This window comes from Artemia sp. Qi Xiang Cuo, chromosome 1 (assembly GCF_049724085.1).
Source record: "Artemia sp. Qi Xiang Cuo chromosome 1, ASM4972408v1, whole genome shotgun sequence".
NCBI classification, from domain to species: Eukaryota; Metazoa; Arthropoda; class Branchiopoda; order Anostraca; family Artemiidae; genus Artemia; species Artemia sp. Qi Xiang Cuo.
The window spans coordinates 56033544-56058458 of NC_142794.1; the positions used below are offsets into that span (position 1 = coordinate 56033544).

Consider the following 24915-nt stretch of genomic DNA (forward strand, 5'->3'; position numbering starts at 1 on the left):
TGCCCTGAGGGTTATGGGGGGGGGGGTTGTCATCCTCAAAGATCTAATTTCCGGAACTTTCTACTACGTTGAACAAAATAATTATCTCAAAATGTTGATTGGATGTGTTTGGGGAAAAGGTTGGGCGAGAGAGGGGGGTTAGTTGCCCTCCAATCACTTTCGATTATTGAAAAGGGCACTAGCCCTTTGAATTTCCAATCGAATGACCCCTTTCCGAAGTTTCTACAAAAACACTTTCCATAAAAACCTCATATGCCCCCAGGGCAGAACTTACAACCCTTGCCCTGAGGGTTGTGGGAGAATGTCCTCACCAAAAATATAATTTATATCTGGAAATCTATTACGCTGAACAATATAGCTATCTAAAAGTTTTGGTTGAATGTTTTAGGGAAACTGATGGGCGTTGAAGGGGTGTTAGTTGCCTTCCAATCACTTTCGACTATTAAAAAGGGCACAAGCCACTCAAATTCCCAATCGAATGAGCCCTTTTTGAAGTTTCTACGAAAACTACTTCGATACGAAGTGCCCTGGTCTAAAGAAAAAAAAATAATAATATATTGTGCCAACATCGTTCTTTACTTAGACAGCGCGATTGCGCTGCTTATGATTAAGATCAATAGCGCCAGTTTAAAGTGTTTTTTCCACCTTCCGCTTTGCTGCTTACCAGACTTGTCGTTCTTTTCGGTAACTGACCCGTTCGACTTTTGGAGTCAGGATCACATCCCGGAGCTTACGGAATGTGATATCGATCATCTCGTGGTCCCTGTCACGAGTGTACCCAGGCAGCAGGCATTTAGTGTGGCTTGCTACTTTGTTCGCAAGTAACGTGCGAGTAAAACTGACAGAACCCTCGAAACAAGAATGTTTGTAAGTGACAAGTTCAAAGGTTGAACTTCAATGTGTGCTCTATTTTATTCAAAGCTGGTGGGCTTCTGTATTTGAAAAACAGTTTGTTCCTTCTATTTCATACTCTATTGTTCAACATCTTGACGTGGCAAGAACGTAAACATGCTGTGTTCAGGTCCTCTAATAGGTTTTTAGAATCGCCTGTGTAGTTGGGGTCGTATTGTATTTGCATATGATCGGTTAAAAAAAAAGATGTATTGGTGGATTTGGGATGTTTTCGTGGAGGTTTCTTTGCGCTAGCCTGGGAATTGTAGCGTAGAATCTTTCCAGTATAGATGACAGTTTGCGACATCCTAAAAAAGAAAGGAAAGCGAAAACAAAAAACAGCTGTACTGAGGCTTGCTTGGGAACCCATGTTTCACCGCTATACTCGACCACTTTCATTGCCATGACTTCCATTATTCAAATCTTAAGACGTAGACCTATATTCCTATTCTTCCAAAATACAGAATGTTTTTCAAAAACAAGTAGAGAGGGACGGTAGAGATTGAAACGAGAATTTTTTTTTAATTTCCTTTAAATGCTGGTCGTAGTATTTAAGGGACTGTTTGCATTTTAATGAAACTTTATTGTTCAATTAACAATTGCATATTTTTATTGGTTTTCAAAACTATTGTGCAATAATTTCATTTTCTCAGCCAAAATATGAAAAAATTTGTTGTTTGCAGACAAGCGTCATCAACCGCTTGAATAATGCTATTGGAGATTGAATGGAGCAACTTTCCCCTCTCGCTCACTTCAACTTTTGCTCGTTTTCAGTTTTGACTTGAAAAAACAAAAGTTTTTTTTTGTTGTTATACGATTTTGTGATTTGAAACTGCCAATGAGAGATTATAATTCTGACATCTTAAATAGGGATTGTTTATCTGCTGGTAAATATTCGTGGTCATATACCCAAATACATGACTCTGTCAACAAGTACATTCTAGTGTAATAAATACAAGGCTATATTTTAGTCTAAGTGGACAAACAAGGCTTGGCATTGCCTTATTAGACTGGCTGCCTCTGAGCAATTGGCAGAGGGTGAATATAGGTATTTGGTTGTTTTAATTTAAAAGCTGTCTCATCCCTTCTACATACAAATATAATGTGGTTTTAGGTCTGTCCTAATTGGCTGGTTTTGTTCAATCATTTTCTAATACCGTGATACAACATTCTTTACTTTTGAAAAATTGAAAAATCCTATCAAACTTATTGGGTCGAGTTGGATAAAACCCAGCTTGGAAATCCTTTCATTCTTTCAGGAAAACTTGATAAGAATTATTACACCCTTTGAGGATTTTGTCAAAAACCTAGGCTTCTGATCCTAACTTACACCGCGTAGATTTACAAAGATTTTCTTTTTGTTTAGAATTAGGACTAGTATCCAAAGACAATAAACAATTCTTCACCATTAAATAATTGCCAGATAAAAGACAGTTTGAATATGCCTATTCTAAAATCTTTCAAAGAAAATACTCCGTACTTAAGCATTAAGCAAGCTAAATAGATAACTATTGAATTTTTTCACCATGATTTGAACGATTCAAAATTGAAACCTAATAGATCTTCTTTTTGACTTAACTTTGCTCTTTGTTTTTATGAACCCGGGTTGATTTGCCCTCTGACAGGATCAGTTTAGATCATTTTGTCCTTTTTGTATTTAAAAAAAATATGATGGCTGTCAAATTCTGTAGTAATTGTTTTCCTTTTCTTCCATTTTGTATTATTCTTTGGTCATGGCCGAAGCTTGTTAGAACCTTGCTTCCTGTTACTTTATGCTGATAAAAACCAAAGTCTTCAATTTCGAGTTTAATTGTTTATTTAATGAAATTATGCTTTTTAGGACCATTCCCGACCAAGGAAACAAAGCCGAAATTGCAGTTACAGTTTACCATCGGAATATGGTTGGGATCGATGAATTTTTGGGAACTGTGCTACTACCTCTGAATAATTTTGACGTTTATGAGCGACCAAAGTCCAAGTAAGCTTTTAAAAATATCCTTCTTTGTAAATAAAGTGCAAAAAAAAAACCTTCCCAGCATATCCTGCAATAAGGATTTTCTTCTAGAAAATTGTTGTTATCGAATTCATTAGTTGCACTATATACCTCAATTCATAGCATATGTAGAAATCAAAACCTACTCCGAGGAAGTTTGATAAGTCCATGGCGCTAGGGCCTTCGGAAATAGTGCCTCGCTTCGCTCCAACAGTACTAGGGCCTTCGGCTCTCGGTTGATTTAACAATCAAGTCATTTGTCTCGAGATTTTCTAGAATTTTTGTTTTCCAGTAAGTTGCGCCACAATTTACTAAATCATCATTAGCATTCACCATAATATCAGAATTTGAATGTATGTGCAAGCCCGATCAGTGTGCCCTCTCCGTGGCCGATTGTAGTGTTTAGATTTCAACCACTTTCAGATACTCAATAGTCCTGCCTAAAATACTAAAAATCCTGCCTGAAATCTGAAAATCCTGCTCCAAAAGTCTATAAATCTAATTAGATCTATACATCTGCGAGATAAGGGGATGCTCTCTACCAGGGTTGCTGCACAATGGAAAACGAATCCATGGCATTTGTCTGGGAAGTCCTGACCGGCACTTGCTGGTACATCTTACAAATTTATCTCACGAAAATTAGCGACGTGTATCTTGTTTTTTTTTTTTGCAAGTTTGATTCACTTTATAAGCTTAAATCCCTTAGAAACCCTCTAACCCATCCCCTTGCTACACCCCCCCCCCCCCTCTAAGTGCGCCACTGATATGACAGGGCAAAACAAATCAATGGAAGAGGATCTGATTAAAATCATTCTATAGTTGATTTTGATGTTTGAAGGGTTAAAGTCGTTATCACTGTATGTATGATCAACCATCCATTTATTTATCTGCTTGTCCTTCCAGGGATATCCTTTTGCACAGAGGTGGAGATACTCTCCATCGGAAGTGAAGGATCTGAGCTCAAGCTGCTCTGTGGTGACGATAATTAGTGGTGTTTTTTGTCCTTAAAGTGAGGCCTGCTCAAGGCCCAAGCACCAGGTCAAATCAAGGGAGGGTTGAATTTCTGAGCGGGCAAAGACTAGTATCCATGTAGCTTATCAAAATGCTCCCGGAGGTGTTTACGATATATATATATATATATATATATATATATATATATATATATATATATATATATATATATATATATATATATATATATATATATATATATATATATAATTTCATTTAATTACAAAGGTGGGCCGAATGGCTGGGAATAATTACTTATCCACTTCTTGCGGGCTAATTTTAAGAGGAGCAAAAGTACCTTCATAGTAATCTGCTCATAAGGCTTTGCTTCCACATGATTAGTCCTTGATATCTACTATTACTTTGATGTTAATTAGTCCATTTTAATTTACTGATTAACCTAAAGGGGAGCAGTTTAATGCTGAAATGATTGGTTTAAAAATAAAATATTATTTTTAAACCAAATATTTAAAATAAAATAGAATACAGATTTTGCATTGTTAGATGTTGACCAAAGAAACTGTCAGAAATGTTTACATCATTACGCTCGAAACTCCTCTGTCAGGGCTTTTTCTTGGTAAAGTTTGAAGAAGTCAACTGAAGCTGCTTCCAGTAAAATTTGTTTGTCGGGATACCGACTTAATCTACTTTTTGTAAGCCCTGAGGTATTTTGTAATGAAAATTTAGCCGATTTTTACTAAACCCGAGTTTCTGGAATTCTGGAAGTTTGTAGGATTATAAGAAAAAAAAACGCTAGATACTACTTATGACCAGTAATATTGTAAGAAGGGAAATTACAACTCCCCAAAACAGTTAATCCCAGGTGGTATATCGTCTTTAATTCAACTAATTTGAGGTAATATAAGATGGTAGTGTGTTGATTTCTCTTGTTCTAGTTAAGGTGAAGTAGAAAATACTGTTTAATTTATTCTGTTAGTTTAATCCGTCTTAAGAAAGTGAATCTTAATTTATTCATTCAAATAGCTCTAGTTTATTTTTTCTCTGTTTTAATTCTAGATGGTATCCATTGCAATACAAGAACGAGAAGAAGAAAAGCTATAGAGGTGAAATCGACTTAACAGTAAACTTTACTGTCAAGTCAGGAAGTCTCAATGAGTTGTCCAAAAAGGACAAACATAAAGGCTCCCTTGGTCAATTGTCTACAAAAGCTCACAATCTAGGTAATTTTCCCTGATATTTTCTTGTATTTTCCTGTATTAACACTACTATTTTTCCTTGATTTATTTGTATATTTGTGTATTTTTGCATGTCTCCATTCTGTATCCAGAAAAAAATAAAAAGTGTGCAAGACCACAGTGGTTTTACGGGATTAATGAAAAACGAAGGAGAAAAAAAAGTGAAGAAACAAAAAGACAAACACCAACGAAGATAATTATCAGCCAGTGAATTATATATAAATATATATATATATATATATATATATATATATATATATATATATATATATATATATATATATATATGTGTATATATATGTGTATATAAATATATGTATATATTATATATATATATATATATATATATATATATATATATATATATATATATATATATATATATATATATATATATATATATATATATATATATATATATATATATATATATATATATATATATATATATATATATATATATATATATATATATATATATATATATATATATATATATATATATATATATATATATATATGTATATAAATATGTGTATATAATATATATATATATATATATATATATATATATATATATATATATATATATATATATATATATATATATATATATATATATATATATATATATATATATATATATATATATATATATATATATATATATATATATATATATATATATATATATATATATATATATATAAATAAAAGAAAAACCAACCTTTGGAAACACAACAGAAATAAAACCGTTTGAAAACAAAAACAACAGAGAAATGTAGCTACTTTACAAGACGAAAGCAAGGACATCCCTGGCTAAAGATTAATCTCGTTGCTGTTTGTCTTCTGTTTCACTTTTTTTTTTCTTCGTTTTTATTGGAAAAAGATGCAACCAAACGGAATAAAAAGTTATTATGATCGTGTTGGTATAGTTTTATTTCCTTATATTTTAGGATCACTCTTTATCGACGGGTAGAAAGAAAACAAAAATATGTAACAACATAGTTTCGAAAAAAGAAGGCCAACATACAAAATATATATGCATATATTTGTATGTCTCTGTTTCTATCTATTTACATATATGTCTTGTTCTATGTAATACCTTTTTTATTTTGTACCTTACTTACTTTCGGCGGGAACTAGACGAAGAAGTGTCCTGTCCGGTACCAATGGACTTCAGAATTACGTCCGACGATCACTTTGATCTGTTGGTTGCAGATTTCCGAGTGATCTTCAGCCAGTCTCTGTCCCATCTCTTACCATGCCTATGGAAGCCTCCCCATGGCTTAAAGTCCTCCTATAATTTTTGCCAAATATTTTTCACCTGTCCTCCCGAATGTCGTTTCCAGGATGGTACTGGCTTGCAGATAAGGACGTCTCAACATACCGTAGCTTTGGGTCGGCGCAAGGTGGGGTCGAGAAGTTTGAGGTGACGTCTTTTGATGGTCTGGCCACAACGGCTTCTTGCTTCGCTATTAGAAATTCAAGACCATCTGCTTATTCGGACTAGTAGCGAAGGCAGTGGTGATCGAACGCATCCAGAGCTCTAGCTTCTATAGCCTTTAGCGGCCATGTCTCTCAGGCGTACAGTAGCACAGTTCGGATGGATACTATGTAGACTCTTGACTTTGGTCTTTGCCGAGATCTCATGTCTGCCCCATAGTGCCCTTTTCAGACTGGTAAAGACTCCCCAAGCCCTTGATATTTTGTATTGTCTCTTTTATTACATTAATTAAAAAAAGCTTTCCTAAGAAGAAATTTTTCAAAGAAAAGTAAAGAGCCGTGTTAAACATAAGACCAGCAGAAATAAATTCCTATAATAATTCTAACTCAAAACGACCAGAAATCCATGTTAAAAAATAAATGAAAAGAAATTAAATAAACAATCATAGCAAAGAAACATCCAACAGGTACTAATGTAAATGAATTAATAAATCTTAAAACGAAAAAAACTCAATTTGAATATTCTGATCAAATTTAAAACGAACAAAAATCACAAAAAATCGTAGTTTGGCTACTGCCCCCTTCCCCCTCCGCTAACTGTAAAGTCTAAAGCCTATTGCACCATTTGCGTTATATTGAAAACTAGTCGTGTTTTGAACCCTCCTTGGAAAGAACTAATAAAATTTGACTAAATATTTTAATACGATATGATATTAATTGCTGAGAGCTCAGCAATTCGAGATTTGATTTCGCTGTATTTTCTTTTTTCTAGGTTTTAAGTACAAACGAAAGTATATGTCATATTATTCGTTTTCAGTAAAGCGCAAATAACACAGAAGGCTTTAGACTTTTACATTTAAGAGAAGGCGAAGGGGGCAGTACCCAAAATGTTATTTGTTGTGATTTTTCTAGGTTTTAAATTGAGCATTCAATTTAAGTGTTACTCGTTTTAAGATTTATGCATTCATTTACATTAATGCCTGTTGTTTTTTTTTTTTTTTATGATTGTTTTATTCGTTTTTTAATTTCCGATCATTTTTGGGTTTCATTTATTCTAAAATAGTAATTTTTTAACGTTTTGAGTTTGAATTGGTATAGGAATTTGGTTCTGCTTGTCTTAAGTTTAACATGGCTCTTTACTTTTCTTGGAAAAATATCTCTTCGCTTTTGATTGCCAAAGTTTTAAGTTTTTCAACATTCCCAGAAAGTAGTCACAAATAGATGTGATAGCAGTTGCAAGCAGATTCAGTCACAGTTGCAAGTTGTCGCAATTGAAAGTAGTCACAGTAGCATTCGTAATCAGTCTCACTTGCAAACGCAATAGTTGCACTAGTAGTAGTAACCCTGAAAGTTTCAAGTTAATACCCTTACCCGTTCCTAAGATGTTGCAGATACGCAATTTGATAATTTGGATAGAGGTAGTTTCTTTTGATTTAGCTCTACGTACCCCTCAACATTTCTCGAGATTTGGGTTCAACATCCTTAAACAATATCCTTAATTTTGCCTCAGTATCCTTAAACAGTTTGCCAATGTAAACAGACTGCATAAATGGAAATTGCATAATTCACAATCCTTGTCCCGAGGCTATGGGGTCATGGCATCGCTGGAAGCATAGCTATTAGACCTTCTAACTAGCTTGAAAAAAAGACAATTCCAAAATTTTGATCAGTGCTGAGCAGAGAGGTACCTAAAAGGGGCAATGGGGGGGGGGCTGTTTGCCACGATCTCCTCAATATACCTTGAAAGTTTCAACTTAATACTCTTTTCTCAACCAAAAAGCACATAGTTTGTTTTTATTTTGTTCGGCATCCCTCTCAACATTTCCTTAAAGTTTCACCTTAATACCCTAAGCATTTTTGGAGAACCCAATTCAAACATGCCCTCTTCCAATAAATATCCTTACATGTTAACAATAGGCAAATTGTATAAATTATAACCCTTGCCCCGGAGGCTGGGGAAGGTGTGGCAACCCCCGAGGCATAGCTATTTGTTCTTTGAACTACTATGAACAAAATGGACATCTCAAAATTTTGATCTGATGCATTTGAAGAAAAGTAGGTGTGGGGGTGCTGGTTGCCCTCTGGTCACTTTTGACTCTTGGATTGGACACTAAAACTTTCGATTTCCAGTTGAATGAGCCTACTCCAAAGTTTATATGGCAACCCCTTCAATAAAAACCTTGTATGTCAACAATGGGAAGCTTGCATAACTTACAGCTCTTGCCCTGCAGGCCTGGGAGGAGAGTTGTCAAACCCGGAAGCATAGTTATTTGTCCTTTAGACTATTTTCAAGAAAATGGCGAACTCGAAGTCTTGATTGGATCATTTGGGTAAAAAGGCTCGGGGGAGGGACCTGTTTACACTTCAACCACTTTAGACTCTTAAAAAAGGAAATATAACTTTTGATATCCAATCGAATGATTCCCCTCCAAAATTTATCCGACCCCACCCTCCACAAAAACCATTATATATCAACAATGGGCAACTTGCATAACTTACAGCCCTTGCCCTGGGGACTGTTGGGGGGGGGAGTGTCAATCCCAGAGGCATAGTTATTTTCACTACAGACCTTTGAGCAAAATAGCTATCTCGAAATTTGTGCATTTAGGGGGAAAGGGTGGAGGGCTGGATGCCTTCCCATAACTTTGAATCTCAATAAGGGCACTAGAAATTCTGGTTTCCAGTAAAATTGGCCCCTCCAAAGTTTATACGACTACCCCTTCCATAAAAAACCTTTTGTGTTAACAATGAGCACCTTCCATAACTTTTAGCCCTAGCCCCTAGGTCCAGCCTGACCCCAGCCCTGGGGTCAGACCTGGAAGCATAGTCATTTGACCTTCGGTCTGTTTTGAACAAAATTACTATATCATAATTTTGTTCAGATGTATTTTTGGGACAAGAGAGTGCGGAGGGGGGAGGCTAGTGGTCCTCCGATAACTTTTGACTCTGAACTAAACCCCTTCCATAAAAACCTAATATACTAGCAAGGGGTAGCTTGCATAACTTACATTCCCAGAGGGCTGGGGAGGAAGGTTTCAAACCTGAAAGCATAGTTATTTGACTGTCGAAATATTTTGAAGAAAATTGCTACCTCAAAATTTTGATTGGAAGCACTTGGTGAAATAAGGGCGGGAGAGAGGGGAGGGCTGGTTGCCCTCCGATCACTTTTGAATCACAAAAAGGATACTAAAACTCGATTTTAAAGCAAATGAGCCTTAACCGAAGTTTATGCTACTGCCTTTTCTATAAAAACCTTATATGTTAACAATGGGCAACTTGCATAACTTACAGCCCTTGCCCAGGGGACTGTGGCTTTTTTTCGATCCCGGAGGCATAGCTGTTTGACCTTTGGACTATTTTCCCAAATTTGGATTATCTTTGGATTATTGGAAAATGACTATCTCAAAGTTTTGATTGAATGCATTTGGGAAAAGATGGCGGGGTGGGAGGTACCTTTTACTCTTAAAAAGAGTATTAGAACTTCCGATTTCCAATCGAAAGAGCCCTCTCCGAAGTTTATACGACCACCCCTTTCATATGAAGTGCCCCTGAGAAAAAATAAATAATAATAAAATATTGGCACCTGATGGCTCTTTACTATAGGCAACGCTATAGCGTTGACTCTGATTGGAAAGGTTTTAATTTTTTCATTGCTAGAAAAGAATTGGTTTCCATGGTTAGCTATGTATTTCCTTTTGCCCTGAGAAGTTTAATCTTGTTTCTCAGTGTTTAAAATTTCTTTGCGATACAGGCTATCATATATATATATATATATATATATATATATATATATATATATATATATATATATATATATATATATATATATATATATTTCATTTGATGTCAAAATTAAACGCTTCCTCGGTTAATTATTTATGAGTTGTTGGTTCTTTTTGGATCTTTGTATTATACTCTATCTGCTTCCCTGCCTGTCAGCCTGTAAAGATAGGGAGCTGGAAGCACCTTTAAGAGTAACCTGAATGGAAGCTGATTGGGCTTATTATCTACCCTCCCAGCTTTGAAAAAAATCAGTTCTTATATTTGCTATAAAATAAAATTCATGGGATTTCCTTTGCTTCGTTGTGCTATGACACAAAGAATAATTTTTGGGGGAAGACATCCAAGGTATGGGTGAAAGAAGGGGGTGGGAGGAACTTTTTATAAAAGATGATAAAGTTCCAAATGTTCTTTTTAAAGACAGTATTTTCTAATTCCCTTTTTTACAAACTGATGGCTTAAAGCATAGGTCGGCAACCCGCGGGCCGCATGTAGCCCGCGAGGCGTCTTGGTGCGGCCCGCAAGATCCTCGAAGCAACGCACCTGATGGACCATATTACACACCATACCAATACACAACGGAGTGAAAGGCGGTGCCATCTAACATTCTCGAAATAAATCCGTAAACACCATGTAGCATAGTTAGTTTGATGTTCAACCATCCAGTAGACCAATTATTTTGGTATTTTACAATATTTGATAAACCTACCTCAAAGTTTGGGAAATACCCCCAAAAAATATTTTGTCTTTTTGCCTCTTTTTTAGTTCAGTAAAATTTAGTGCTTGTGTTACCAAACGAAAGCCAAGTTATCGGGTGATGTTATGTTGCCATCTAGTGGCAAAATATTCAGAAGAAAAAGGGAAAAATAGCGCTTAATTTTGTAGATGGGTGTCATCTGATATATAGTGCGACAGGAAAAAATGGTATACACTGGGATATATCCCTGTATGTACCAGATGACACCCATCTAAAAAATCAAGGGTGATTCTTTTTCTAAGGGTAATTTTCATCAAAAGGGCTTAAGTACATCCAGGTTTTCAAAGGAGCATAGATACTAAGTCTTAGGAACAGAATAAGGTATTAATTTTGAACTGTCAGAGAAACTAGAGGGGGAGTAAAGCTAAATCAAAAGGTACAATACATATCCAGATTGTGAAAAGGAGGTATGTGCAATATTGTAGGATTAAAGGGGGTACGCTGGAACTTTCAGAGAATATTATTGGGGATGTTGAACTAAATCAAAAGACTTTATGTCCATCCAAGTTTGTTATAAGGGCACATTACAAAATCTTCGGAACAGATAAGGTATTAAGTTGAAACTTCAGGACCTGTTGAGGGGGATTTATAACTGAATATGTTTGTTAAAATGGCCTATCTGAAGTATATCTGGGATGGCTAAGAGCATTACAGGGAAACTATAAGGGGATTTTGCAGTGTATACTGAACAAAATCAAAATGTACTATATTCATGAAGGTTGTCAAAAGGGCATATGAACAATATCTGAGGGACAGCTGAAAGCAATACATTGAACCTTTAAGTGCTACTACAACTACTACTTATGCAAGTAGTACTACTGCTATTGTGGCTTTTTCAAGCTATGACTGCTTTTAACTGTTTGAATTTGTGACAATTTGCAACTGCAAATACTTGTGAATGTAAATAATCACGACTGAAACCCTAACTACTTGTGAATGTGACTAATCGCGACTGAAACCCTAACTACTTGTGACTACAGTTGCCAGTGAATGTGACTTTGACTGTTTCAACTACTTTGCTATAGCAAACAACGAGACGATCCCTCAGAACCGGAGCAATACCAAAGAGGTAGGGATAGACTGGCTGGTAGGCTTCGTAAAAAAAAAATATAAACATAGGCCTACATTTTATTCCTTATTTTTTCAGATTTATACACCCAAGACAGATTCTAAAAAAAGAAAGACTGTTGATGAAAGACGGATTTTTAATGAAGCATGGATCAATTTATATATTTTTTATTAAAGTAAAGAAAAACCTTTGTGATTAATCTATCAAAAGAGTATTTCCGTTGTAAAGGAATACAACTTGAATTACGATACTGAGCACAAAACTCAATTTGACTGTCTTGGAGGGGAATCTTGAAAAAACAAAATCATCAACTAGAAATTGTCGCTCAAAAATCAGCAGGAAATCTTTAAAGTTGTGAAAGACAAAAGCAAATCAGATGTACGTGTCAGCTACAAAGTGGCAGAAATAATAGCAAAGCATGGTCCCCCATTTACCAACAGTGACTTTGTCAAAAAGTGTGTCTTAGCTGTGGAGGAAGTATGCACGGAACAAAAAAATATTTGAAAACATCAATCTCTCTGTTAGAACTTGCACCCGCTGCACCGAAGACTTGGGCGATAACTTGTGTGAACAACTTATGGATAAAGCAGTCTTTTCCGTACTTCTCTCTTGCGATGGACTAAAGTACGGACGTGTGGGATACGACATAGTTCCTAATATTTGTACGAAGGGTTGATGAAAAGTTTCATGTATATGAGGAGTTATTTAAAATATGCGGTCTTAATGAATTTAAAAAGTTCATTTCACCACCTGGAGCAAGCTCGGGTTTCATGCCACTTGATCTGGGATAAATTACTCAGCATCACCACGGATGGCGAAAAAAAAATGAGCAGTAAAAACTGATAATAGCTTTAATAACTGAATGACTAAATATTGAAATAGTACATATTGTATTCGTTATTCAAAAGCGGTATAAGAAAAAAAAGGATATAAATGTTTGCGAGAATTGTTGAGTCAATAATGCTGCACGATTGGGGAGGTAAAGCACAATTTTCCATAATTATACCACAGCTCTAGCGGGACCAAGAAACTTCTTGGTTGTCATTTTTTTTAATTTTGTCTACTTGTAGAATTACAAACTGGCGTGCTAGCAAAATATTCTTTGGATAGTCCGTATTTATTGGACTCGACAATTCTCGCAAATATTTATATCCATTTTTTCTTGTACCGCTTTCGAATAACGAATACAATATGTACTATTTCAATATTTAGTCATTCAGTTATTAAGGTCAATAGTCAACAAGATCGTTGTTACTCTTCACTGCATGTGTGGCAAATATGAATACACTCTTACAGCAGGGAGGCAGCTATATTGGATAGTCCTCTTTGGATAGTCCGTTAGTAAAGCCAACTCTTGTGGCTCTTTAAGATGCTTTTGGAAGACTGTGTTAGGTGCCCTTCTCTGTACCTACCTTATTAAATACAATTCGTGGTTTATTTCCTATGAAGCTAAGTCGTGTGTCAACAAATCCCGTTATTTGATGAACTAACCACCAACATGTCTGAGTGTTTTGAACGACATTTACTACAAGTAGCTGCAAGATCGAACAAGGGGGTATATGTGTCACTGTATTACAAAAAAATATTAGCCTCATTGCAGATAAAGTTAAACCATTTTTATGTCAGACAAAATGGTCTCAACTCAGTAAGAGAAATTGAAAGGTTCTCCAATTAGACATTCTGTTTAAGTTGTATCAGCTTGTCGGTAGGTGGTTGTGTTTTTGATTTCGTCTATTTGTTGACTTATAAACTAGCTTGTTAGCAAAAAACCCTCTTTCAATAGTTAGCATTTTACTGAAGCCTTTTCTTTTACCATTTGACATATGCTTAATTATATATTAGTTTTGAATCCCGTCTAAGCTAGACATGGCTTTCGCATTAATAAACGGTACTGTCTAACTCTTCACTTTCTCTCCTGTAAACAATGAAAAGGTGTACTGAACACGCTATATAATGACGGCATATATCTTTAGCCGTTTCACTCGTTCCTTTTTCTGTTTCCACCTCTTCTATATTTTCAAAAGGAAGGGAACCGTCCTGTTAAACCCTGTCAGCTGTTATGTCACTTCTAAAAATGTTTCACTTCTAAAACTTTGAGAAGCGACAGCCTTGTAAGATCCCTGATTTTCTATTTCTGTTTTTTGCTGATTTGCCTGTAAACTACCAATTAAAATGCATGTATTTCTAACTCCTCTTGCTTTAATAGTATGTAGTCTAGAAATTGCATGTTATTGTGCATGTTTCATTTAGGTGGTGCAATTGGAGGCAGTTTGATGAATTTGGGAACCAGTTCTAAAGGAGGACTGAAGAAGATTAGCTCCTTTGGTAATTAAATTTTTGTTTGCTTTTACACTATGTTACTCCTCTTATCTTCTGAACCAGTACAATTTACTGTATGATGTCAAATTATTTAAAAGCTATCTGTTATAAAGGTAGGCGACTCCATAATATTGAAAAGAAAGAACTTGTTTTCAACCAGTGCTTGGCAATGAAATATAGATATAAATCTGACCTTTTCTACAATATGTAACCAAAGCTATAAAAAAAAACGAAGAGAATGTAATACCACCATTCATAACGAAAAGATCTGCTTCTTGTACTGATTCCAAATATGTAAAATTCATTAGTTCAAAAGTAAACCCATCGAAAATTACCAGCAAAACAAGATTGGAATAATTTCAGAATAAAGGGGTAAATCCCTCCCCCCCCCCCTGCGGAGATCTTTTGATGGAAATTAGGTTGAGTTGTCATAGAAAGGTAAGATAAAGATTAAATAAATTAATTTGTTTGCTTACTTAAAATAAGGCGTTCAGTTCATCTTAAATTTTCTTGCTTGTGACTTGGAGTTTGACTCCGTGTTATTCAAATCCAATTAAAAAAAAAAAAATGAAAGAAAAAGTAACATCCCCTTAAAGTTGCACAGACGGGAAAACCTTCTGCTGTTCGCCTAGTGGATCTGTTCTCGAATGCAAGGGGTGATAGATCAGAGGTACCGCAAGGGGTACTTGGTCGGTACCCGAACAAGTTCACGGGAAGTAATTACTCATACTTCTTAGTCTTAGCCTGTGATCTCTGTGCACTTCCATCATGAACAACCCTTCTGCAATTGCCACTAATTTAATATTTTCAAATTGTTTTCCTTAGCTTTTATCTTACCCTGCTATGATGACTCAATCCCCCTCCCCCCCCCCCAAACACGAACAAAAATGAAAAGAAATAAAAATAGATATTATAGGGTATTCTAAACCATATTCTGGCTGTTTTTTGGAATAGAGGTAGAATATTCCGAAATCGCTTCTTTTCTTCGTTCTTATCATTTGTCATAATTTCCATTTGGCTGCTCAGTTTTGCATGTGGAGGGAATACACCTAGAATCGTTAGTGTGCAGATCATTGGATCCTTTGTGTTTTGGGAATATTTAGAGCCTCAATAACTGTATTTTATGCCAATATATTCAAATTTTGCATAAAGAGTGCTTCAGATAAATAAGGATAGTAGATTTAATATCTGAGCTCCCTATGTTTGGACTAAACGGGCAATACGTGGGTTGAAGGAGTGGCAGTTCTCCTCATATTGTTGAGTTTGTAGCTTTTAACCCAAAATTTTATGTTTTAAATATCAAAGCAAGTGTGATAAATCGTTCAACTGCGAGTGCGTTAAGCCAGGTTTGACGGGCGCAATAACTTTCCTCTTAATTGGTAGAAATCCACTTCTTTTTAAAAGAAAAAAAACACCCTTAAATAACCTTATTTCTGAAACTTCATGTTACAAAAGTTCAACTTCATTGCAAGAAACATATTGGTTGAAGGGAGGGGGGACAGTATCCCTCTTAAAATTTTCGATTCTAATTTTTTTTAAAGGCAATTCCTAAATATTACTTGCAATTAGAAACTGGCTAAATCTTCGGCACTCTAAAATACTTTCAGTAAAGCACTCCAACTTAAAGCGCGAGGGTCCGGGGGAAGGAGGAATACCCTGCCCCCTTCCCCCTCATGTCTAGAACGATTTCTGCTCGTTTTAGGTTATAATGTGGCTTTTTACTATCCTTGAAAATCACTTTTATTAATTCAATTTTGTCAAAGCATCTTTTTCTGTTAGAAATAAAAAGAATATTGCATTTTCCGTCACAACCCTTGTGTTTGAGCAGTTGATCTTACAGAATTGAAGCAAACCTTAGCGCAAAGAGTGGAGTTTCAAAAAGGAGGGGCCCCCTCATATATAGAATAATTTCTGCTCATTTTAAGTTCAATGTTGCTCCTTACTTTTAGTTGAAAACTTTTTTTTTTATTTATTAATGATAATAGCTCGACTAATCATCTTGTTTGTCTTCAGCTTTTGCTGTTTACTTATACTTCAAGTTTCACTCTTAAATTCTACCTAATTTATGTAGGCAAAAAGCTTGGAAGAGATCGTAACTCAATGCGAGGCGACAAAAGAGCAGAGTCAGGATACTTCGAGAGACGGGGGTCTGGAAGGTCCATTGAAAGTTCATCAATTGGAGATCCAGAGCAAGACGAAGACGAATTTAAGGTAGTTGATATTTGATATTGCGGTCTATAATTTTGATTTAATAGTAGTCTGTTTAGTTATGAAGATTGGCTTTATTAAACCAAAACATTTTCCTCATATTTTGATGATTAAATTGAAATTCAAGGTTTATTTCTTTTCACAATGGGTTAGCCATGACAGGGTGACAGAGAACCTGAATTGTTATTTACTTGGTCCTTACGCGTTTTAGCTTATAAGCTTGTGTATCGACAGAGAACCTGACAGGGTGACTGAGAACCTAGAGAACAGAGAACCTGGTTTCTACGCATTTTAGCTTATTAACTCCTCTAGTTTGGCTTAAATTCTGTTCGTCGGCTAACCCCAGTTGGATTCTGAATTGTCGGAACTGTAGTTCACTAAGATTTTAACTTGTTACAGGTTATATTAAGTGACATTAGAGGAGGTTGTGTTGGGTAAAGGATCATGGTCTCTGTTTTATTTTTGAAGATGATACATGGAAAGATGCGATAGGGGTCTTGCCTAAAAACTTCACTGTTAAACCATAAAAAGTATTACGAAGCCTCGAGCTTTGATTAAAAGCTCTGTCTCGAAAAGAAGAACTATTTCCATAGTTAGTTTCATACACTCAATCTGATTTAGGATTTCCAGGGAAAACCAGGGTCGTAACCATCTTCGTGGTAAAAGGGACAGAAATTAAGTCCAAAAATAAATTCTTTCTAAATGATTTATTTTTTTTCAAGTATGGAGGGATTTTAAAACGTACAACGACCCTAATTTAGCTTATATAATAGATCATACTTTGAATGAAATTTAATAAAAAAAAAAAAGGAAGCCGAAAAAGGAAAAGAAGTTACAATGAAGTCAATCATAAGACAATCAAAAATTACTAAAAAAAAATTGAATTTGTGATATGGTTGCCCACTGCAGACCAAAGAATCCTTCGGCCTTTCGATTCAGACACATAATATAGCGCCATATTTGAAGGATGGACTTATTGTGTTTGGATTTGGGAGTTATCCAGTTATGCAATACTGGTTCTAAAAATGATCCCTGAGCAATCACAAGTCAAAAGATATGCAGTATGTCTATATTTTTGAAGTTAGGTGGGGGGTGGAGGGTGCTAAAGGGCCTGCAGTTGTATAGACCAACTTTTTTCAACGATCTTGTTGTAAGAAATATAACTTGTGGACCGTTCTACTAATTTTTTTTATTTGAATTCTCTATTTCAAAATGAGCTATTTTTAATTGAGGCCTGGTTCCAGGCTGGGAACTGTCCAGGTAAGTATGCGCCGGCTAAATTTACTGGGTCCAAGCATATAATCATTTGAACTGCCACTTCTATCCTAATGATGGGTAGAAGACCTTGTACTAAACAAATCTGAAAAAGAGACTAAATGGTGACTGTAGCAATATATAAAACCCATTAAAGAGCGAAGCTTGATCCATAGTAATGAAAAGTTCCAGAAAGTGTTAAAAAATTGAAGTCCTGTCTAGTGAGGTAAAATTACTATTTGTAGCTGGTTCAAGAATGGTAACTGCTATTTTGATTAGTATTTATAGTTAAAGTTTACTCCAAAAACAAGTTTATAGGAATTTCGAAAAAAGAGCTGAAACCTCCCGAAAATGGTGTCGGATCGAAATGTGGAATCGTCATGGCTGATAACTTTACTCAGGAAAATTATAGAAACCCCCCCTATATCCACCTAGAACAACAAGGAAAATCATGGGATTGCATCGGAAGCTCTGATGTATCTCCTTTTTTCCCCAGGGGTAATCGCGTCGAACCAGTCGTCGTAGAATAGTGGGAGAGGGCTCATTTGAAAAGAAACCGCCATATCTAGTACCGTTTTTAAGTAAAAAAAAAAAAAAAAGTAATTTTGCTACGGCAAAATTATGTTTTCTGCCTTTTTATGCCACCAAGCATCAAATCCAATATAATGGAAATTCTATAATAGCCAATCGGTTTTCTACGGTCTGAAACCCTAAATAGGAGGTTTTGAGCCCCTCATCTTGAAAACCACATCGGAGTAAGGTTTTCTGTCATTTTGTGCCAAAAGCACTAATTTTTGCCCAAAGAAGATCAAAATGCCAGAGAATAAGAATTCTAAGATAGCCATTAGCCAATCAATTCATGATGGTCTAAAACCTTAAACAGGAAGTTTTGAGGCTCCAACTTGACAAAACACAGTAATGTAGCGTTTTCTGTTATATCATGTCGTACTACCTCAATTTTGCCCTAAGATTGTCGAAATGCTGGAAAATGCAAACTCTAAAAGCCCATCGCTTTTCCTGGTCTAAAATCCTAAGCAGGAAATCTTTAGATCAAAGCGATCAAAGAGACTGGCAAACAGACTTCAAGTAAAAAAAAAAAAAACAACAAAAAAACTTTTTCTATAAATGATAGCACTTTATAGTTTTTGTTGTTGTTTTTTTCTACTAGAACTGACAGGCTACTGTAATATCCCAGAGAGACGTTTAAAGGCTTAATAGAAAAATACTGCCTTTTTTAATTTGTCTTTATAACTGTTCTTAAAGTGGAATATTGGAGTTTTGGTGTCACTTCTGGGGTGGAAATATTTGGATTTTTATGTGATAGCTCTGAGACTTTTTATTGAGGTGACAAAGTTGCACCTGTCTTGTGCAAAAATTTATGGGATGTCACAAGTATTTATCAATATTTAATGTCCTTAAAAAAGAAATAAATGTTGACTTCTATAGTTTCATTTCCCAGGTTAAATAAAATACAAAAAGGTTTCTCAGATACCTCCACCTATTGGGCAAAAGATATGAACCCCACACATTGCAGTTTCCATTGTCATCGTATATTATGTTGCTATGTGTAGCTATATGTAATTCGTTTGAACCAATATTTTAGTAAATCTAACCATTAAATCCATCTCACTGATAAATTATTTTTGGCTGTTTGCCAAGGCCCCCTCCCCTAATCAAAAGAAAGTCATGTCTGTGTCTTGAATTTTAGCTTGATCAGCTGTCCCACAGGAGCTCTAATAGCAGTATTAATGTATCTGGTCAAGGCGTTACTCCTGTTCAAGGGTCTCTCGAAAATTTGGCTGGCGGAGAATTTTTGAGCAAAAGCTTCAGTGGACCAAGGAGCGGGACACTTCCAGCAAATTTAAACCTTGCAGGCAAAGTCACAGATTCTGGTCCCAACAAGCCTCCGAGAATGGGTAACTTGGCATCTCCTGATGAGTGGGAGAAAAAACTGTTCGGAAAAAATGTTAAAGGTAACCTAAACACATAGAAAAAGACATGAGCGTGGAATTAACTATTAAAGAGACATTTCCACGCTAACGTAGTAAGAAATACCTAGAAATTCCTGATATTTTTATTCTAGTTTCGTTACCAAGTCAATTGCTACTCTAGTATCTTAGTCATTACTTGTTACTCTGGATAATTTCTCATATCTTTCCTTGTTCTACTTTGTATCAGCTTGAAAAAAAAGAAGATCCTTTGTGATAAGATAAAAGCACAATTGATCCTTGCTTGATCCTTGCATGAGCCCTGGTTTGATCCTTGCTTGGAGATACAGGGCTCATGGTTGGATTTCAGCCGCCATAGGACCGATGCAAGGACCTATGTAGTCGAGCAACGTCGTTAATCACAATATTTTCTTGGAGATTAGAACTTTGTAGAAGGTTGTAATCTCCGTCAGTGAAAAATAGTAAAATAAAACGGGTTCCACTTGTTCCAAAGATTGGTTGTGCAAACAAACAAGGTAGTTAAACTTGTTGGTGCGGTAATGTTGCAGGAGTGTACGATAGCATTGGGGGTGATCACCCAGTGTCAAATTTCCACTTTTACTTTCCTGGCTAAAACTATCATGGTCTGTTTGTAAAGCTGCTAAAAGTCAGTACTTTTGATTGTGCCAAAAACTTTTGAACATTTCAAAATGTTTATGATTGAGAAAACTCAAGCAAAAATAATCTTTAAAAAGCATTCATAGCATTGAAACAACTAGGTTTGATATTTTTGACACAATCTGAAGCTTACGTCTAACAAAGCAGTAGCTTACAGAACTTGACTGTACAGGGAGAAGTCAGAAAGAGCAATTGAAACACGTCTCTCGCAAACTAGAGGAAAAAAGAACTTAAACATACATAAAATTTTGAATGCTGTACTTGAAATACATATTTTTACTTTCTACCAGTGGTTTTAATTATATATTGACGCGAATAGATGGTTGTACACCTCTTTGAGTTCTCTTAGTCTATCACACCGGTGTGTCACTGCTTGATTAGGCAAGGATTTTAAAGACTCGGTTATGTGTGCGTAAATAGGATTAAAACCTATACTAAGGACCTGCTAATTATTCCAACGTAAACTAAAGTCTCAATTTGTAAGATAAATTAATTGAATAATTATCGTAAATTTGTCTTTTCAAATGAAAGGTAAGAGTAGTGAAAAGCTTAGAGCTAGCATAAATTATCCTATCAGTGGGACTGCCTACCTAAGTTTCCCCTGAGTACCAATTTTGGTGTAAGTCAAACATCAGCGCCTCGAACCGCTGCTCTTTATGCTAGTTTCTCTTTTCTATCAGAATATTTTCTTTTGGTCTAAGCCAAACATCAGCACCTCAAACTGCTGCCCTTTATGCTAGTTTCTCTTTTCTAACACTGTGATTTGATACTGAATGTCAAATTAACTATCAACGCGATAAAATATATTAGGTTTTAAAAAGATGTATGCTTTTCTGTTATTTAAAAGGGGCACCTTAATCAAACAAATTTATTCGAATCAGCATTCTCCCTATTTTCTGCAACGGTTGGCGCGATACATGTTCTATGTAATATGTATCCCTGCGAAAACTTACGGGGCGATGTCTGAAATGCCAAAATTATTAAAATTCATTTCGTAATTATGAAATCTTTCAATCTCTCGCTTGAGAAAATTCTTTTCATGTCCCCACCTTTCGCTCCTCTCCGCAGTTAAGCATATCAATATATATTCATCTACTGTACTCCAAATATTTTCCTTCAGTGAAGGACGGCTCTGTGGAAATTGCCTCCCAACCTTTCCCCACGTCTAGTCAACATTCATCTAAAGGATTTCTCACAGAAAGTATTGGTTGAAAAACATGCCCTTCGGGGCTACAACCCCCCCCCCCTTCCTCTTAAGAAAGATCCACTAGCCCTCCGAAAAATAAAATTTATGCACCACTGTATTATTGTCCATAAACTGACAGTCTCATCAGACTTAATTCATAATAGCTGTTCATTTTGGACGGACTGCAGATATGGATTTAGACGAATGTGCCACCGTTTGGCAGTGTAGCCTATCCCTAAAAAGTGAGAGGTTACATAAAAGTGTTTTTTTTTTCGACAACTAATTGGCTATTTCAGAATTTTTCTTGGGCAGTTTTGGCGTATATATACAAAAAGTAGCGAAATAGTAAATAGAGTCGCAATCTATTAATGCTTTGGATAACTCATTTTAAAACCGCTAAATTCTTCAGAGACGTTGACAGTACCCTGACTAAAGATTCAAAATTACGAACTCAGACTTCTAAAGCAGTAAATTTTACTTACAGTATATCGCCGAATCACATCGAATTTACGCTCTGGAAGGCTCTTTTTAATATTTTACAGAATCTCTCGTATTACTCACACGCTTTTATAAGTATTTGGTTCCAATTAAGATGTGTCGCGTTAAAAAAAAAAAGAACAATAATAAATATAGAGTGGAATCAAATGGGTCATATTGTGATATAACTCATTTTGATTTTGTATGTGATTGGAACCTAAGACTAAAAGTGAAATTTGTGACATTCTATCAAGGAAGTCTTGAAACAGCAAAATTAGTTTATCAATTAAATGGCATGTGTTCGGTTTTTCTATTTTTATCATCTTTGTTTTTAATGCAGCGAAATGCCTTTTGCTCTAATTTTTGTAATGGTTTTCCAAAATTTGTGATTGTCTTTAAGCTTCTAGAAAAGTAAATTTTATTATAGAGCTTAATTTCGCTTAATTTCATTAAAATCTCAGATTTCATCCCGGAGTTTTTGATTGAAATATCAGATTCTATCTGATATTAAGGAGAAGATAGTCGAAACTAGATTATATGCATCAACCTCGAGTATGATGTTGTCGAAACATTATCTTTTTTAAATAATAAAATTTACTTTTTTAATTGGTCATTGCTCTCAGTTTTGATATCTTACACGTGCCTTTGTTGCTTTTAACGTTGAAATTAACTTTTAATGTATTTTCTCTTCAGCTTCAGAACGTGCACCTGTTGACACTCCTGTGGAAAGCACGGTCCCTTCGATTGTAGTCCAACAACCAGCTGCTGTATCTCCTATAGAAGAGCAAGAGGACGGTGGCTATCATTTTACCCGAAGAAATGCTAGTCGACGTGGTAGGAAGAAGCTAGAAGATCAAAGTGAAAAAGAAGTCCGCTCCGCTGTGGTTGCACCAATGCCAAGGAATAATGAGCCAGATAATCAAACCACAGGTACGATCGAGTTTGAAACGCAGCATGAGCATGTAAGTGTTGATAGCTGTATCTCTGACAGCTATGTAGGTTTTCCGTTGGATCATCAAGAGGAGGAGCAGCAGCAACTAGAGAAGGTTGATGTTGACTTGATTTCTTGTCCAATTGAGACAATAAAAGAAGATCCAGAAGAAATCGATGAAGTAGTTACAACTTGCAACGTTGAAAGTTCAAGGCTGAACAGCGTTTATTTGATGACGAGCCATAAGTCAGATAAGGAAACAAATGGTATTTCAGCATTTGAAACACAACTTGTGGATTCCAGTCGGGAAAATAGCATCATAGACCATAAAGGAAGTTTGAGTTTTGAAGGTAGTCAAGAAAGGCTGAATTTAAAGAAAAAGAAAGAAGAAGATTTCAGTAAAATTCGACCTTTGGAAGAATGTTCGGAAGAATATCACAGTTATCACGAAAATTTGGAAGATGAAATTTCTAAAGGGTTTATTGCAGATAAAGAACTAATCAACCCCAAGAAAAATACAGTAGACTTGGGTAAATTCCCGGATAAACAGCTTTTGACAGGGATTGAAAATATATCGCTTCCAGAAACTGTGAACCTGAATGAAGTTGCGTTGATAGAAGATCATACGGAAGAAGGTGCGAAAGAAGTTAAAAGCGATCATTACGAACATTTTGAAGCTAAAAACCGGAAAAATTTAGTTTCAGAAAACGGAATTCACTTATCCAAAAACCAAACAGAGGTAGAGAACAATTCCGATCAAGAGCATCTGGAAAAGGTAAAAAATAAACCTTGTGCAATTGGTGAAAAAAAATCGACAGACCAGGGGTTATTATTGTCAAATTTTGATGGCGTAAATATTTCCGCTATTAAAAAATCTGATTTGCCCAATTTTGAAACTTACCTGAATCCTCAGTTAGACAACAAAGTAAAAAGTGAAGAAGATCCTAAAAGCAGACTCTTAGATGCTATTATGAAAAATGACGTCCCTGGAGTTGACTCCCTTCATGGATCAACCTATCCCCTTCCAGAAAAAGTTGGGATTCCATATCTAAAGCGTACTGAAGTCTTTGGGGATAGAAATGATGTTAATAATAGTCAAGGAACAAAGTCCTCAAGTCATGACAATATGCACGAAAATTCAAGTTTTGGGTCTCCAAAATTCAAACTGGATGAATATTTTTTCTCAACACCAGTTTCAACAAATGATACAACGGTTTTCTGTACTCCAAAATATACACACAGCAAGGAAGAAGACAATCACTATCTCTCTCCTATTCAACCTGACGGTGATGATGATTTCATTGAAATGCCCATTGTCGGTTTGTCATCATTACCGTCAAATGATAGTTTCAAATTGGATGAACCGGACACTACCTTAACCCTGGAATCAAATAGTCCAAACAGTTCACTTGACACTAATTCAACAGTTGAATCTCAGCTAAGAAGCATACGAGTTCATGAATCCCACAGAAAAACTTTGGAAGGAATCAAAGGCCTTGAATTGCAGCCAACAGAGAGTCCCGAACTTTTTCGGCTTGTGTCGGACAAAAAGTATTTGCTCTTGAGTGCTGAGTCTGCTATCGATTTCAATTTTGAACCTGTAACAGCAGATTCTTATTGTGAGAAGGATTTATCAACTGATGGTGTTCCGCATAGTCCCACTTTTAACGGTTAGTACTTTGTAGTGTTGTCTTATTCACCAGTTGCCAAATGCATTAACAAATAAACTGTGGGTTTTAAAAAATATTTGCACATACTTTTTTGCTTTCACTCTTCTTTGATATTTTGAGC

The 24915-nt window shown here is 35.6% G+C and overlaps 1 protein-coding gene across 3 annotated transcripts in view; it reads left to right on the top strand.

Moving 5' to 3' along the window:
* Positions 1-24915, top strand: part of Rip11 (Rab11 interacting protein) — an 80091-nt gene that overhangs the window by 33874 nt on the left and 21302 nt on the right. For 2 of the 3 annotated variants that reach the window (XM_089108396.1, XM_089108405.1), the window contains exons 4-9: positions 2732-2869; positions 4913-5076; positions 14394-14468; positions 16534-16673; positions 19633-19897; positions 22887-24794. In XM_089108396.1, coding sequence (XP_088964522.1) covers positions 2732-2869; positions 4913-5076; positions 14394-14468; positions 16534-16673; positions 19633-19897; positions 22887-24794 — 2690 coding nt within the window. The remainder of the gene's footprint in view (positions 1-2731; positions 2870-4912; positions 5077-14393; positions 14469-16533; positions 16674-19632; positions 19898-22886; positions 24795-24915) is intronic. The other variant, XM_089108398.1, reaches the window with a different exon arrangement.